Below are 16,635 nucleotides of genomic sequence, written 5' to 3'. Positions count from 1 at the left end.
TTGTATTTAAACCTGTAATTTAATAAATTTATCAAAGATATATGTCTGTATATATCTTCTTGAATTTAACACTACATTTTTAGAATATTTCATTCAAAATGTTACTTTCTGTCTAATTTTTTTTTATTTATTAACAACAAGCAATGCAAACATAATCGAAAAAAATTGATTTCAACTTCTATACCTTGCAATTATAATTTAATCCCATTTATCACCATACTTATTTGAAGTTGTGGGTTTAGGAGGTACATCTGTGGGCTGTATTCTTGGTTTAACAAGTGAAGCATCTTCAACTAAGCCTCTGCAAAAATACAATGCAGATTATTAACTCTGATGTTCTACGATCTCTAATGTCATGCTCCCTACTTATAGTTTTGCATCCTCGATTTTTGATATTCTTCACGATTTTTCCTCCGTAATTCTTCATATGTTGTACTTGAAGCAGGTGGCGTAGTTGGTGGTAGATTTTCGTGCAAACTATCATTCCCTAATAATAATATAAAATTCATAATATAAAAATTTTCGATAAGAATTTATATAGTATTTTATGAATGTCTTACAATCCATATTTGGCCGATAAGTATCATCTAGACCTGATTGATATGGCCTGTCTGTATCCATGTCCAATACACTTTCTTGTTCTGAGAATCCATCTGTATATACATCCTTATTTAAAGAACTTGTAGTTAAGCTGGTGCCTAATGCATTGTCTATAGAAATCCTGCAAAAAGTTCATTAATGTTTAATATCAAATATTTTAATTTGATGACTTGATTTGATTACTATATACAAACATATAAGTTTTATAACACACCTTTCCAAGTCCCCGAATTTTCTTTGCCGTAATATTTGTGCCAATCTACTATTGGGTAATTGCATTAACTTTTGAGCGCATTTATTTTGATATGAAAATTTTCCCAAAAAATATCCAAAAGCCACTGCACCTAATACTTTTGGTATTGCTCCATACTTAGCGCTTGGGCTTAAAAAGCCTATTAAAACATCCATATTATTTTGCAATGATTTTTAATTATAAAATTCAAACAATATATAATTATGAAACCAGCAGGGTAAATAAATGAGATGGTTGAAATTACAGATGAAATAGTAAAAATGTCTTATTAGCTAATGCAATTTAGATTTTCATATAATTGATTAACATACATTGCACTTTAAAAAATTATAAAATAATAGATAAAATAATAACTTATTGTATCCTCATTATTTATTATTCTTTTACATATATAAAATCATTAACTTTAAGCGCAAAAATAATTTAAAGAACAAAGCAAAATGTGGAGACTATAAACGGTTTACACAAACAGAAGCCAGTGGAAAAAATGTATGGAAAAAGACTTTGTTTTAATGGAAAATATATATATATATATATATATATATAGTTTTTTAGTGTGTTTGGTTTCAGTATTTAAAATTTTGCACTTATGGTACCTCTTTTAACACCCATGTATGTTGTAGTCCCAAAAATAGTAAGTAAAGGCAGCGATCTTTCAAAAAACGCTTCAACGTTACATTGTTTTAAAACTCGAAGTTCGTCAGGTGAAAATTGGTAATTTGCCTAAATTTTTAGAATTAAACATAAATAAATATAAAATGTCAATTGCAATTAATTTTATTTTTGTATTTTACTAGGGGATTGGGGTCGTTCGGAGTCTCTTGCGCAACATGCTGCGGGTTTGCACTATTCATTTTGTATACAACTTTTATTCAAATATCTCCAAGAACATTAGATTATATAAATAAATTCAACATTTACATTTATGTGAGATTTCAAGATAATAACCTATAATATACAAATAGTATATTGTAAAATTATTGTGACATCTAGAGTAATCAACTCGAATGATGCAATTTCTGTTATGTATCTTGGGTTGAGAAGAACTGGATTAGCTGTTATCTGTCATTTTTCAACGTTTTCTTGCGTTGCGTTCTCATTCGTTGTTCGTTGGTCACAATGTTAGGTTATGTTAATTATATGAACGATAAAAAAAATTAAATTGCAATGATTTGTAATCGTATTCATTTTTAATTACCATCAAAATAATGATTAAATGGACTCTATACACCTTTTGTGTGTCATGTTTTGCTTTCATGCTGTTTTTGTATGGCTTTTTCCCCTTGAATATTAATTCGAAAAGTTTCTCGAAGAAAGAAGATTTGCCGAATTTGAAAACTTTTCAGTCGTATGTATTATTTATAATATAATATGATGTGAATTATATTTGTGTTTTACACTAATTGATTATGTTCATGTTGTTTTAGTATTTCTTCAGAATCTTATTCTCAATCAGTGAACAAAGTTGTGTTAATGATTATTGATGCTTTTCGCAATGATTTTATATATGAGTTCAATGATAATATGCCGTTTCTACAGAGGATTATTAAAGATAGACATACGTGTGCTTTTGTATCTGAAATTAAGACGCCTACTGTAACATTGCCAAGAATAAAGGTATAAATGTCATTTTAATCATTTTAATTATATGAATTGAAGTTAAACTAGTCTCCGTAATATTTTTGTATATTCTACTATATGATTTATATATTGATTTAATTATAGCTTATTGTCGAAATATTATTGATAGTTTTTATCAATAAGTATAATTTGTTATAATTGTTATTTTTACATAATTATTTTATTTTTTAGGCCTTAACAACTGGATACATTCCAGCGTATATAGATGTAGTCTTGAATTTTGGTACTCAAGCTTTAATAACTGATAATATAATATACCAATTTTATTCCAATTCCAAAGATCTAGTTTTTTATGGTGATGATACATGGCTTAAATTATTTCCAAATTTATTTAAAAGATTTGAGGGAACAACTTCCTTTTATGTTACAGATTTTTATGAGGTATATATTATATGTGGTATAAACTATAAAGTTATACTTAAATCCATTTAAGTTTCTTTAGGTAGATTACAATGTGACGAAAAATGTTAGAACAGAGTTGCTTAATGATGATTGGAGTGTTATGATTTTACATTACCTAGGGCTTGATCACATTGGTCATGTAGAAGGACCCCAGGGAAAACATATTAAGCCAAAATTGAAAGAAATGGATGATGTGATTGAATATATTTACAAAAATTTAATAAAAACGGTAAAATTATGTTTTCAAGTCATTCTGACATCAAAATTCAAAAAATTAAAGCTAATTTCATGAAACTCTTCTTTGTGATCTATATTTCAGGATTCCGAAAAAAATAACAATTTATTCATTATTAGTGGAGACCATGGTATGAGGGACTCAGGTGGTCACGGAGGTTCATCTGAACCAGAAACAAACATTCCACTTATATTTGCTGGAAACTTATGTGAAGATACAATTTTTGGGTAATTACTTGAATAGTACTAATTAAATTTTAACTACAAAAGTTGTTAACATTATGCTTTTAGATTAGAGCATGTTCAACAAATAGATTTAGTTCCAACCTTATCAGTATTATTAGGAATTCCAATACCAATGGGCAGTATTGGGGTACTTATTGACTCTGTGATAACAAGACTGAATTCTGAACAACAAATGTATGCTCTGTATTATAATGCAATGCATTTAGCAAAGCATTGTGATGAACGATTAGAGAGTTCTTATAGCAATGGTAACTTGGAATATATCAATGTTGATTTTACTAAATTATACAAAGCTGCAACATCTTTACATAAATAATTGCATGTTCAACAATAAATAGTTAGTACTTCCTGGTAATGATCAATAATTTTATGAGTAAAAAATATAAACAATTATGTTGAAAGTGTAATGCGTATACTACTAATGATTTTTCTAATGAAATTTTGTGCAAATTATTGATATAAATTATGTTTTCAATTTATATTAAATGGTATTTCATATTATTTCAGAATACTACAAGGATTATCTGAAGGCTGTGAAATTGTATGAACATTGGCTATTGAGTAATAAAACAGATGATTTATTGAAGAAGCAATCTTCAATATTATTTATATCATCTATGAAACAAATGAGTAAAGAACTTAGTTCATTGGGAACAAATTATAATGAATTTTATCTGATATTATCAATGATACTCGTGTTTGAGGTAATTAAATAATAAGCATAATTCAAATAAATAATTTATTCGTATACAATCATAATAAATTAATTTTAGGCACTTGGTATAATATTATCAACATTTTTAATTGGAGATCTCTCATTACAAGTTTTTAAAAATACTTATAAAAAACTATTTGGTGCAACAGTATTGACAACAATTTTAACAGTCACACAGATATTATGCACACGAAACGTAATGACTATTTGGATATTATTATTCAACACACTAATATCTGTGGTGTTGAGCATAAATTTTTATATTATCAAAAATGTTGCTAGCAAATTTACACTTTGTTTGGTAAGTTTTGTTCAAACACTCATTGTCAATTCTAAATTACCAATTAAAGTAATTGGTCATAATATATTTAAAATCTCTAGAAAGAAGGTATTTTTGTCTAACAACTATATGCATCATGTAAAATATCTTATCAAAAACCGAATCGAAACTTTTTGTCATTGTTAATCAAACATTGCCTTCTATTGTTTATAAATCACATATGCAATTCCAAAAAATACCTACTTGCTAGGGGGTACATTGCTAATTTAAAAAACTATTAACATCTGCTTATATACAATTTTTTTAGACAAATATTTTAACAAGAAATAAAATTTTGTAACAATTAATTCTTAAGAGATAATTCTTGCAATTTATTGTTCATGGTTTCAAATTGGTCATTTTTATGATATGCTTCTGTTTTACTGGCATTCTGTTTGAAATATGTGTTATTTAAAACGTCCTCTGCTGGAATATTATGACGACCTTTCAAACATGTCCAGTATTGTGATTGTATCTCAATGACCTTACGAATACTACTTATAGCTGTAGGATCTACAGCAGATAATGACAAAGGTGGCAAAGGTTCTCCCAGCAAGGCTTTTGTACACATTGCCATACAATAAGCCGTTGATAATGAATTATACCCCCCTTCTAGAGTTATTAACGTTTTGCTATTTGCAAGTAATGTCAGCATATGTGTCATATGCCCATAGGCTTCAGGTGACACCTTGCAACCTCCCAAGGGATCACCAGCAGCTGCATCAAAACCTGCTGATATTATTACCAACTCAGGGTTAAATTCGTATGCTATAGGCATGACAATTTGCTGAAAAGCCATTATATATTCAGCATCTTTCATGCCTTTTTTGTTCCATGGTATGTTGACATTGAAACCTTTGGCACCATCACCACCTACGTCAGTGTAATTACCAGCAGAACCTCTTGGGAAGAAATTACCATTATCATATCGATGTAATGATATGTACAGAACTTTTTTATTATCGTAAAAGGCATTTTGAGTTCCATTACCATGGTGCACATCCCAATCAACAATTAAAACTTTTTTTAAATTATAATTTTTTATAACATAGTTTGCACATATTGCCGCATTACTGAATATGCAGAATCCATGAGGCTCATTTGCTTCTGCGTGATGACCTGGTGGTCTTACGATGCAAATGCCACTTCGACAGTGCTTTAAAAGAATTTCATCTGCCACTGCTAATATTGAACCTGCTGCTATACTTGCGCTTTCGAATGTATGGTTGCTTAAATAAATTGACTGCAACTTTTTTTCTTCCATAATTAGTTTTTTCGAATTCATAGTTGCAGTGTTCCAAACGTTTTGAATATGTTGTGGAGAATGAACTAGCAGCAGTTCTCTAATGGTTACTGTTCGGGATACTATTTGCTTGCAAGTTTGTAATAGGCCAAATTCTGAAAGTTTTTTATAAACAGTCTCAATCCTATTGGGATTTTCTGGATGATCAGAGTTCATGTCTGTGTGTTTTAACATTTTATCATCATATACAAAACAGGTTCTGTAATTTGGTACAGTAAAATCAGTAATTTCGCGTAATTTTTGTAACTTTTGACGAACGTTTTCTAAATGTGATTTTGTTTGAACTATATAAGTATTCCGTGTAGGATATTCAGTAACAGTTTCCATGTTTTCCACAGATTTTACTGTAACCATGTGCCTTAGACTTTCACTATTGTCTGGTATATCCTCATCCACGTGATATACATCATAATAATCAAAACATTTCCAATATGTTTTATGAGCATATATACAATTTCTAATAGAGTCCATAACAGACAACTTAGGCTCTGAAATTGTAGTCAAAGACGGTGTGGGGTCTCCAAGTAAAGCCCGTAAGGTCATAGCTGCACTTTCACCTAATGACTGTAAACAATAGCCGCCTTCAAGAACTACTGCCACTTTCCCACTACTCAAAGACATTAAACTGCCTACTAAATGTGCATAACATGTCGGAGATACATTCATTTCCCCCTCTGGACATCCTATTGCTGCATCATAGCCTGATGAAACTAGCACTAACTCAGGATTATATTCAAATGCTACTGGCAAGAGCACTTGATTAAAGATTTGTAAATATTCTGAATCGCCCATTCCAATTTCATTTAAAGGCAAATTGAAATTATAACCCATGCCTTGGCCAGATCCTATATTGTCAAATTCTGATTCCCGTAAGTTGGGCCAAAATTCTCCATGTTCAAATCGATGTATGGAGAAATACAAAACTCTTGGGTCATCATAAAACATTCTTTGTGTAGCTTGTCCATGATGGACATCCCAATCAACAATAAGTATTCGTTTCAAATTATAATTATTCAATGCGTATTCAGCAGCAATAGCTACGTTATTGAAAAAGCAGTAACCACAATATTCAGATTCCATAGCGTGATGTCCAGGGGGGCGTATGAGCGCCATACCATTTTGTATTTTGTTTGAAAGTATATTATCCACAAGTTCTATAGCACAACCAGCAGCTAAGACAGATGACTCATAAGTTTTTGGATGAAAATACACAGCATCGAATTTAGAACTATTTTTTTCGAGTTCTTCAATGTCCCTCACTTGGCAAACGTTTTGCAGAAATCCAGTATGTTTTGAAGTGTGTTTCATTTCAATTAAATGCAGAGGAGCCGGTTGTGATAATAGCCTTAAACATCGATTAATCAAACCCATATCTTCACATTTCTCTAGAATTACCTTCAAACGTTCAGGCCGTTCTTGATGTTCTTCATCCCAGAGACATTTATGCTCAAAAAACAATTGGTCAAAAACAACTCCTGTGGATTTTCTTCGAATATTGCTATATTGAATAGCATTTTCGAATATGTCTTTTACAACATCGTTTTGTTTCTTTCTGCTTGCTGCAAGTTTTTTTGCCGCCATAAGTTTTGCTTGACGCGCCGGCGGTTTTGAATGTATTGTAGATTCACTAGCCATAGTTATAACTTAATTAAAAATTTAACAATATAAAAATAACATATTTACAATATATATTAAAATAGCTATTCAATTTTTTTTCGAGTCAAGTTACATAGAAACGTTAAATAAAACAAACAATTATAATTTAACATATAACACTGTCGTAAAAACTATTTATAATAAATAAGAAGTGAATATATATAATAATAAATAATAATAAATAAATAAATAAAATTTTAAACAACTTTAAAAATGTGAACACAAATCAGAGTCATGTCAACTCGACGTCAACAGAAAATATCACTCGCGGCCATTTTGACTTTTATTAGTTGTGTATTAGCAGAGCTATCGATTTAATTTCAAGAAGGGCCAAATTTATTTTCAAGATTTAAGAAGACCTAGTTTTTACCAACGAAAACTATTTTGATATAACTTCAATAAATTGATTTTGTTTTTATTTGATAAAAACATAATGAAATTACATGAATAATGAAAAAGAACAAAAAGTACAAAAGTTTAATTTGAAGAAACTAAATGAAAATGAATATAGAAATGATGTTTCAATCAATCAATATGGTTTCCTCCCTTCATCAAATACACAAGGTGCCCTAATAGATTTGACTAATACCATCAGTCAGCACCTTGAGGAAAATATGCATACAGTTGCTATTTTTATTGATTTACAAAAAGCTTTCGACGCAGTAGATCATGGCATATTACTCAATAAACTAATAGATTTGGTTGTAGAGGGTTTGTGTTACAGCATTATCAAAGATTTCCTCATGAAAAGAGTGGTAAGGACGAAGGTGGGAAATTTCACAAGTGGAGGATGTAGCATAACCTGTGGAGTTCCACAAGGTTCTGTATTAGGACCTTTATTATCTATTATACACCAATAACCTTAAAGACGCAAAATTAAAGGAAAGATACATATTATATGTAGACGATACAGCCATAGTATATGCGGATAAGGATAAAAAAGACTCGAAGATGCTATAAACATGGACATGAAAATATACACTGAGTGGCTAACTGAAAATAAACTAACAATTAACATCAATAAAACAAAATACATATATTTCAAACATAGAAAAAATACTGAGAACACTAAACTAAAAATTGATTTAAATAATAGAGAAATAGAGGAAGTGGAAAGCATAAAATACTTAGGACTGATAATAAATGAAAAACTGACATGGACAGACCATATAAACAAAATAAAAAGAAAGATAGGAACATTAACAGGGGCATTGAAATGGATCCACTCTTTCGGCAAAAAAAAAATAAAATACTAATTCTTAAAACGCAAATAATACCTAAAATTTTATATGGAATAACAACATGGAGCCAAACAACTAAAGCAAACCTAAATGACATACAGAGAACAATGAATAAAGCCATAAAAATAGCATATAATTTTCCACATCTAACACCCACCAAATACTTATAGAGAGAAACAAATAATCATTCACTAAATAACATAATTAAAATAGAGAAATGCAAACTAATACACAAAATGAAATTTAACCGAATTAAAACAAGTGCAACAATAGACATAAATCAAGATATACATGAGCACTACACTAGACAACACAACAATTTTGATATTGAACACAATAGAAAAAAGAATTTGAAAGAAAATGTCATATGGAGTGCTAGCAAAATATATAACGAATTGCCAAACGATATTAAGATGACCAATGATGACGATAATTTTAAATGAAAAATAAAGAAATACTATAAGGAAATTGAAGACAAAGAAGACTGAAGAGTTATATATAAAGATATTTTAATTATAATAGATATTATATTAATGAAATAGTCAAATGAAATGTATATATAAAATATGAAAACTGTTTTTCATAATCTCTCATAGCAGGCACCTCTGACTGAGATATGAAAATAATGTATATGTGTAAATAAATATAATAATTTAGCTAATACCTTCCTAATAATTGTGAATAATAATAATAGCTGTAATTTATTTTTGGGATACTTATAGGTTTCAATCTGATTTAGGAACCGATTCTGCTGCATAACAGAAAAATGTTATGGCAAGGCCATTACGCTCTAACTTCCATACATTATGCTACTCATACTGAATGCTGTCAAAATGTCATGTTTTTGCTGCGCATTCAGGTGTTTTACACATAAACTGCAAAGTCACTCGTATATATGAACCTGAGTCAGAAAGACTCTGTTTTCTAACATCGTTTTTTTTGACATTTGTGCAGTTTCTAGGTTATGTTTTCTATCAGACACCTGAGAAATTCGCCTGACTACACACCGACGCATGGCTTTTGTCAATATTAGTATAAAAAGTTCTTCATAACATGGCTTGCCATAAATTTTTCTGTTATGCTGCAGAATCGGTCCTCTCTTGAAGAAATGGAATGAATATAGAATGACGCTATTTAGCCAATTGCCTGAGGAAACTCTAGCATTGCGTTGATTTTATTAGTCATTACCAATTACTTTCCTAACAAATGAATATATAGCGCTAATATGCCAGTAAAATATTTTGTTTCACTTTTAGTTTTCACTCTGATGTTAATATTATTTAATTTATATTTAAGTATTATGAAAATATGTAAGTATTTGCCTCACTAAGTTTGAAGTATTTCTGATAATATTTAAATTCGAACCCACATTTGATCACAAGTGCTTTTACCAAACTACCAATTCTAAAAGCGGCAGACACGTGGGCGCCTCGTGGGCGCACTTGTTTGTTTCAAGATAAAAACGATCATTCATTCATAAACCCACTTGTACTACTTATATGGAAAACATATTCTTGTTATTTATTCATTCAGAATGTATACCATATGGCAATCATCATAATAAATATCTTATATAAGGAGTATAGGTCTACTTAAAAATTACAGTAGCAAACTTTTTGTTAAATATTTTGAGAATCGTCAATTGGAAAACTTATATTTCTTAGTTAGCAATTTGTTAGAATAATTTCCTGAAGTCATTGCTGAAATCGGATTTTTTTTTAGTATAGCCTTATTTACATACTATATATGGCCATTGACGCATATTTTCATTGATATTTGGCTAAGTATGATGATTTAGGAAAGTCGAAAAATTTTCATATCGATTTTTTTTCGATTTACAGAATGAGTAAATTACCATCAGGATGGGTCCGATAGTGGCAATGCGCTTCTGACCTTTATATCGACTTTTATCATTGCTTTATCTTTAATTATCTGTGTTTTGTTTGCAGAATAACACAAATAATGAAATCATTTTCATGATTTTTGGAATTATTCTACACGCCCTGAGCTTATCGGCAACGAGTTTTATAGAAGAAGAGCACACGATTTACTATCATTTAAGTAGCAGTTATCTTATCATCTTGTTAATAGGTCACATTTGCCGTTTGTTTGCAAAATATAAACATAAAGAGACAAGAATATATTTTGCCGATTATGAACGAATAATAAAAGTATTTTGTTCACTGACTGCGTTGAGAATTTTAAGAGATCTTAATAGCACTGGTGACAAACATCAGAATGCATACGATTACTCTGACTGGCTCAATGAAAGTGATCATGTTTTGGAACACTCTGTATTATATTATTGGTAAATATTGATCGATAATAATTGGCATTTTTATATAAAGTCAACCCTACTATAGCGCGATTCGTTCCTATTTTCGTTCAATCCCATAAGTTTCTTCTGCAACCTATGAATGACTGTTAACTAGATACATATTGTAAAAGTAGGTTTTAATATAATTAACTTCCCGGAGGAAAAGTTTATGTTTTCATCAAAAAATCCGATTCGCTAATTTTATGTTTTCTCGACGTTCTCGAATGAGGCAAAATTTGGAAAAAGTATGTGTGTGTGTGCCGTAAAAATCGACGTTTTCTCAAAAATGACTGAACCGAATTTAAAAATTTAAAATCCATTCGATGTATTTCGATGAGGACTGGCGTTTATCAATTTTGCGCGACGATCAGCCAAGCCGTTTCTTTGTAAATAGCAGAAAAGTGAAAAATTTTTCGTCGACGTTTTAGCCCGAAATTCTGAATCCGGGCTGTTTTCTTGTAATAGTGTTAAATTTTTTTTTCTACGATTTCTATGATTTTTTTTACGGTAGATACCATAGTCTTATAGATCATACTAAAATATTACGGCCCTACACAGTCGTTTAATTTTAAAAATTCTTCTAAGTTTGCAAAAATTAGTATCGTTTTTTTGGCATTTGTCAAAATTAGGCCTTTCATCGACGTTTGCTCAAAAACGCCTGAAATGATATCAGAAATTTAAAAACCATATGGATGTATTCCAATGAGAACTATCGTTTGTCAGTTTTGTGCGACGATTTGCCAAGCCGTTTCTTTGTAATTTGAAAAAAAAAGTGTTAAACTTTTCGTCCACATTAAGTTCACACTACCGAATCGATTTAAAAAAATCAAAAACTGTTCGAAAGATATAAAGAAGTTGTTCTCTTATAGCGCGATACGCACTCCTGCGTTATAGTAGGGTTGATTGTATTGTTAAATACTATTTTCCTAAAATTCGGTTTATTTTTTTTTTGTAATCGTTTCATATTGTTTGTGATGGATTCCAAAACAGCTTTGAATTTTTTTAATATAACATTGATGAATACATTTTGTTGTTTGGTGCATTACTACATTTTAAAGGATGCTAGTAATTTAAACAAAATTTTATTAAATTATGAATAATGAAAAATTGTTATATAAACGATCTTAATTTACAAGTTTAATATTAATTAAAACGATCCTAATTTACAGGTTTATGCAGCATCATCATCACAATAGCAAATCATATCAACTGCAACAAGATTCTTAAATACGCTATTCTTTTCCATATATTTTATCACATTTACTATTTTAAAAGCTTAACATATAATATTATTAAACCGCCGTTAACGCTGATTCCTTCTGATTACATAATATTGAATATTCTAGTCGTGATATCAATTATTGTTTTGGTATCATTCAATAAAACGCAAAAAAGTAAATTAATTTTAGCTTCATTTTTATTATACTTATCATTTCTTCAAAAGCCACATAATGCGTTTTTGCTTTCTTCGATTATATTTATTTTGAATAGTATTTTTAATTTCGACGGTGCCGAAACAAAAATATCTTTTAATCCGAGGTTTATTGGAGCTATCTGGATCGGATTTACTTTCTATTTTATGCAGGTGAGTAAGTATGTTAAGTTTGATAACAATTTACTTTATAGAAATGTATATTTTTAGGTATAATTTAATTAATTTTCTATTATCAACTTTCGATAGGGTAAGTTATAGTAATCGCAAAAAAATCGAAACTGAAATTTTTTTTATATCTTTACTTTTCAAAGCCTTAGAAAAAATTGATGTGTGTGTGTATGGTACCAATATTTAAAAAAATATGTATGTGTTTAAACCAAAATTTGACCTTTCATCAAGGATTTTTCTAAAACGGCTACACTGATTTCAAAAGTTTAAAAGCAAATTGATGAAACTCAATTTGGACGCGATAAACATTTCTATTTTTCGAAATTTAAATATATATTTCAGTATTTTGGGTATATAGAACAATTTCTACATTAATTATTCTTTCTATAAAACCATTCACAGTTTAATTGATTTTTTATTTAAAAAGCATTCATCTGGTTGCACAAACAGGTCAGATGATATGAATTTTTAACTATTCTACACAACTAAATTATTGAAGTTTGGCAATTTTAAATAAATTATTTTAATAAAAATACTTTCTTACATTCAATGTAAGATATACTCACTATTTATCTTTTCAGGGCAATTCCAACAATCTGGCGACTGTGGATGTCTCTTCCGGATATTCTGGCTTGTCGTTTTACAATCCTTTTATAGTTGCTCTTCAAATCGCGTTTTTAACATATTCAGGACCACTTCTTGCCATAGTTAATACATTGGTTCATATCAATATTCAAGACTTAGATAAGTTTATAGCAAATATATTTTTATGCAAGTTAGTACCACTGAGTTGGTATTTAGTAATGGTGTATTTTCAAAGAAACCACTTATTTGCATGGACAGTTTTTGCCCCTAAGTTGATATACGAATCAGCGCATATCATAATAACTTTAATAACTGTATTTGTATTGTGTGCTATTTGTTTCACAAGCGATAAATATAAATTAATTTAAAAAAATTAATTGTTTAAATCATATAAAAAATACATTACATACAAGATTGGTAAATTACTGAAAAAATATTTTAATTTATAAAATTTAAATTTTTATTACGAAACAATTATTTAATAACATTTCTTAAACAATTCAGTTTATATAAATTTAATCAAATTCATCTAGTAATTCATCTGCATTTTTATGATCATTTTTGTAAGAACTAGAAGTTGAAGTAGAAGGTGTGGCTTTCAAACTTTTTAAACGCCTTGGTCTTTTTGCATTTGAACTTGAAGGAACATCTGTACTAAATTTTGGTATGGTGCTTGAAATTTCATCTAAACAATGTTGAGAATTCAATTCCATGAAATCGTCATGATCGCTATCACTTATGACCAAAGGGCTACTCGAGTTATTTTCATCAATTTCTTCAATCCTTTCTTTACTTTGTGTTGAATTAATGATATTTTGTAATTCCCTTATTTTCTCCTTCTTTTGATTTAACAATAACAAAAATTTTCCATATAATTCTTCTTCCATATCAATTTTTAATTGCCTATATTTATTCACTTTAAGTATAAGTTCTGCATTTGTTTCATTAAGACTTTTATGCTGAGAGTTGACATGCTCTAGTTGCATTTTCAACATTGTGTTTTGTTCAATTAAATCATCAATTACATTTATGTTAGAAAGATTCTTATTTACTTCAAGTTTTATTTTAAAAACTGCAGATTTCATAGAAGTATTTTTAATTTCTTTGCGACATATAAAATATTTGTCTTCAATGCTATAAGTGCAATAAGGCACACCATCATGGGTTGTTAAAACATATTTAACATTACTTTTATAATCTTCTAACGATGATCCCAGTCCTTCTGCAAATTGTTTCATATTGGCAGTAGTGAAAATACCGGACCAGTTTTTATTGTTTTCTATAACGTCTATTTTGTATTCATCGTCTTCACTAATTTCGGTTCTAACAATGAATTTTGGAGGAAGTTTATTAATGTGAATTTCATTTTGTGACTCGGTCATTTGTATGTATTAAACGCTAAAATTCAATTAATTGTAATAATACTATAGAATGCAACGTAACTTCTTCCTCAAATATGTTATTTATCTTTCGGTGACATCACTTATCATTACCGTTATATTATCAACATTATACTGTTTTCTTATTATTGTGTACGCTATTTTTTTTTCCGGCCATATATCTTTTTGACATTTATGTGGAGAAATTGTTATTTATATTGCTAATTTCGGGAAGATTTCAAGATGGTAGCACTATAGTAACTGATTCACTTCATAAAACGTTGCTTTGAGCCTCCATTTTGTAATCAAATTAAAATAGAATATTAACTTAAATTTACATTAAAACTAATATATTTTAAGTACTAGTAATAATGTATTTTATAATTTGTTATTCTTTCGATAACCGGTGGGTACCCTGTGATGTAGGCAACACTGATTACTTAATATCATCCGGTGTGCAAGGTTCGAGTCTTAGAGAAACGTCATTGGCCATACCTTACCTTCTTACCTTAATGAGGTTAATGCACTTTAGTTTGTTTGACAGTTCATGAAAAAAATTGATGTTTACTGTTTATAAAATAAAAATACTACAGACAAATGCACATATTTTTCACGATCATAACGTTTCATAGAAGATTGAAATTTAATAAATATACAAATGCTATGAATCTTTTGAAACGTGTATTGGATCACAGTGTTAACATAAATCGTCATCATATTAGAAATTAATCAAAATGTATTCAGATTGGGCATCATTATATCCTGTGTTAACAGAGAATATTGAGGGCCAACAGGGAGGAAGTGTCCTGGAGAAATTATCTGGTGGTGCAGGGAGAGATGTAGCTTTTGCTGTAGTCAAACAAATAGCTGGAAATCTAGGAATTGCACAAGCCGCTGAGCCCAGTCCCTTAATAAGTGATCAAGAAGTTAGTTTTACATATTTATAAAATATCATCATATGCATAATTTATATTATTTGTTATTTTTATTTATTATGTATATTCTTTCACTACAGGTTCAATGGTGCATGGAAGTGATTTGCTTTGGCCTATCACTACCGTTATCAGAACATGACACAATAAGAGACTGTGTAAACATTTACTGCGAATGGCTAACCGCATTGCATCCAACTCCAAAAGTTAGTGTACCCAAGCCAATTTGCAAGGACTCAAATATATATGCAAGAAAAATGATCAAACATTTACATAATTTGTTTGTTCCTAGACAAGGAGAAGGTAATCTTAGATTAATAATTTAAGCTCTTCTTGAGACTTCTCATTCTAATCAATTATTTATATTTTACAAGACTGGGCTTTTCTATATTTGGACTTGGGTAAGGTTATCTTTGATATTTTCATGTGTTCTTTTCATTGCAATGGTCTTTTGTTCTTTATATGTTTTACGCCATGCTATTCTGTGAAATACATTCACGGAATATGCAAAATGAGTTATTATTCATTATGTCATACAATATCATTTATTTTAATATAGTGTGTTTTTTATTTAATATTTAATATTTTCCCAGCTGTTAATCAATTTTATGTGTTCATACTTTAACAAGTCGCAAACATTTAGTCTGTTATAGAAGAGGAAGTAAAAAAGTTTTATGCTCAAAAATATACATTTAGTTCCTGAAAAAATTTAAAAGAAAATAGAATGAAGTTGTATATAACTCAAGCCATCTGATGTTCAATAACAATTGTTAATTAACTTTAATGTGTTTTGCTGTAGATATAAATATTACAAACATACATAAATTTGCAGGAAGTGATGTTATAAACAGGCAAGCTGTACTTTGTCATCGTGTGTTAAGAACTTTGCAGAACACTGCACAAGTTTCAATCGATTTGACAAGAGAAACTTGGGAAGCTTTATTGCTGTTTTTGTTGGCAATAAATGAGGTATTTTCTGCTTTTTTTAAAATTATTTAATGAAAAATTGCTTTATTTATTTTTTTAAATGTGCAAAACTTTTATTTCAAATTTGAAATGTTGTATTATTTTCCTATTTTTTGTAAATAATGCAGATTCTATTAGCACCTCCAACAATTAAAGATGATGTTGGAGATCAACTATGCGAGCGTGTGCTGAGTGTACTATTTGAAGTTTGGCTTCTGGCTTGCGTAAGGTATTGAAAATATA

At 29.4% G+C, this 16,635-nt stretch overlaps 4 protein-coding genes across 4 annotated transcripts; 2 read left to right on the top strand and 2 right to left on the bottom strand.

Annotated features, from left to right (window-relative positions):
• Positions 1–165: 165 nt before the first annotated feature.
• LOC113386765 (OCIA domain-containing protein 1-like) lies at positions 166–1,795 on the bottom strand. The gene is made up of 6 exons (XM_026624517.1): positions 1,648–1,795; positions 1,450–1,576; positions 815–992; positions 561–721; positions 367–487; positions 166–301 (listed from the first exon to the last, which is right to left on the bottom strand). Exons 1-6 carry the CDS (start codon positions 1,705–1,707, stop codon positions 199–201), a joined length of 750 nt encoding a protein of 249 aa, XP_026480302.1. The 5' UTR covers positions 1,708–1,795; the 3' UTR covers positions 166–198.
• A 314-nt stretch (positions 1,796–2,109) lies between these two features.
• Positions 2,110–12,507, top strand: LOC113386330 (GPI ethanolamine phosphate transferase 2-like). The gene is made up of 9 exons (XM_026624116.1): positions 2,110–2,201; positions 2,281–2,470; positions 2,666–2,875; positions 2,937–3,125; positions 3,216–3,358; positions 3,422–3,624; positions 3,884–4,080; positions 4,150–4,392; positions 12,097–12,507. Exons 1-9 carry the CDS (start codon positions 2,110–2,112, stop codon positions 12,121–12,123), a joined length of 1,494 nt encoding a protein of 497 aa, XP_026479901.1. The 3' UTR covers positions 12,124–12,507.
• Positions 12,508–13,630: 1,123 nt separating this feature from the next.
• LOC113386329 (DNA repair protein XRCC4-like) lies at positions 13,631–14,497 on the bottom strand. The gene has a single exon (XM_026624114.1). The coding sequence runs from the start codon at positions 14,495–14,497 to the stop codon at positions 13,631–13,633; it is 867 nt and encodes a 288-aa protein (XP_026479899.1).
• A 554-nt stretch (positions 14,498–15,051) lies between these two features.
• Positions 15,052–16,628, top strand: LOC113386328 (ral GTPase-activating protein subunit beta-like). Its single transcript, XM_026624113.1, has 4 exons — positions 15,052–15,420; positions 15,510–15,729; positions 16,259–16,395; positions 16,521–16,628. The coding sequence occupies exons 1-4, from the start codon at positions 15,229–15,231 to the stop codon at positions 16,626–16,628; spliced, it is 657 nt and encodes a 218-aa protein (XP_026479898.1). The 5' UTR covers positions 15,052–15,228.
• Positions 16,629–16,635: the final 7 nt, after the last annotated feature.

Source organism: Ctenocephalides felis, unplaced genomic scaffold (genome assembly GCF_003426905.1).
Source record: "Ctenocephalides felis isolate EL2017-DRISC unplaced genomic scaffold, ASM342690v1 CF-g0.4_SCAFFOLD_03571, whole genome shotgun sequence".
NCBI lineage: Eukaryota > Metazoa > Arthropoda > Insecta > Siphonaptera > Pulicidae > Ctenocephalides > Ctenocephalides felis.
Note: the sequence above shows the minus strand (reverse complement) of the source record. Positions and strands in the feature narration are given on the sequence as shown.

What these genes read in the sequence shown, in the direction of transcription:
- LOC113386765 (XM_026624517.1), bottom strand. Translation starts at nt 1,707, where the DNA reads ATGAATAGTGCAAACCCGCAGCATGTTGCGCAAGAGACTCCGAACGAC. An exon ending in AAATTCGGGGACTTGGAAAG is followed by an intron (nt 722 to 814) that starts GTGTGTTATAAA and finishes AACTTTTTGCAG; the next exon opens with GATTTCTATAGACAATGCAT. An exon ending in TCGAGGATGCAAAACTATAA is followed by an intron (nt 302 to 366) that starts GTAGGGAGCATG and finishes GTATTTTTGCAG; the next exon opens with AGGCTTAGTTGAAGATGCTT.
- LOC113386330 (XM_026624116.1), top strand. Translation starts at nt 2,110, where the DNA reads ATGCTGTTTTTGTATGGCTTTTTCCCCTTGAATATTAATTCGAAAAGT. An exon ending in ACAAAAATTTAATAAAAACG is followed by an intron (nt 3,126 to 3,215) that starts GTAAAATTATGT and finishes TCTATATTTCAG; the next exon opens with GATTCCGAAAAAAATAACAA. An exon ending in CAATGATACTCGTGTTTGAG is followed by an intron (nt 4,081 to 4,149) that starts GTAATTAAATAA and finishes AATTAATTTTAG; the next exon opens with GCACTTGGTATAATATTATC.
- LOC113386329 (XM_026624114.1), bottom strand. Translation starts at nt 14,497, where the DNA reads ATGACCGAGTCACAAAATGAAATTCACATTAATAAACTTCCTCCAAAA.
- LOC113386328 (XM_026624113.1), top strand. Translation starts at nt 15,229, where the DNA reads ATGTATTCAGATTGGGCATCATTATATCCTGTGTTAACAGAGAATATT. An exon ending in CCTTAATAAGTGATCAAGAA is followed by an intron (nt 15,421 to 15,509) that starts GTTAGTTTTACA and finishes CTTTCACTACAG; the next exon opens with GTTCAATGGTGCATGGAAGT. An exon ending in TGTTCCTAGACAAGGAGAAG is followed by an intron (nt 15,730 to 16,258) that starts GTAATCTTAGAT and finishes ATAAATTTGCAG; the next exon opens with GAAGTGATGTTATAAACAGG.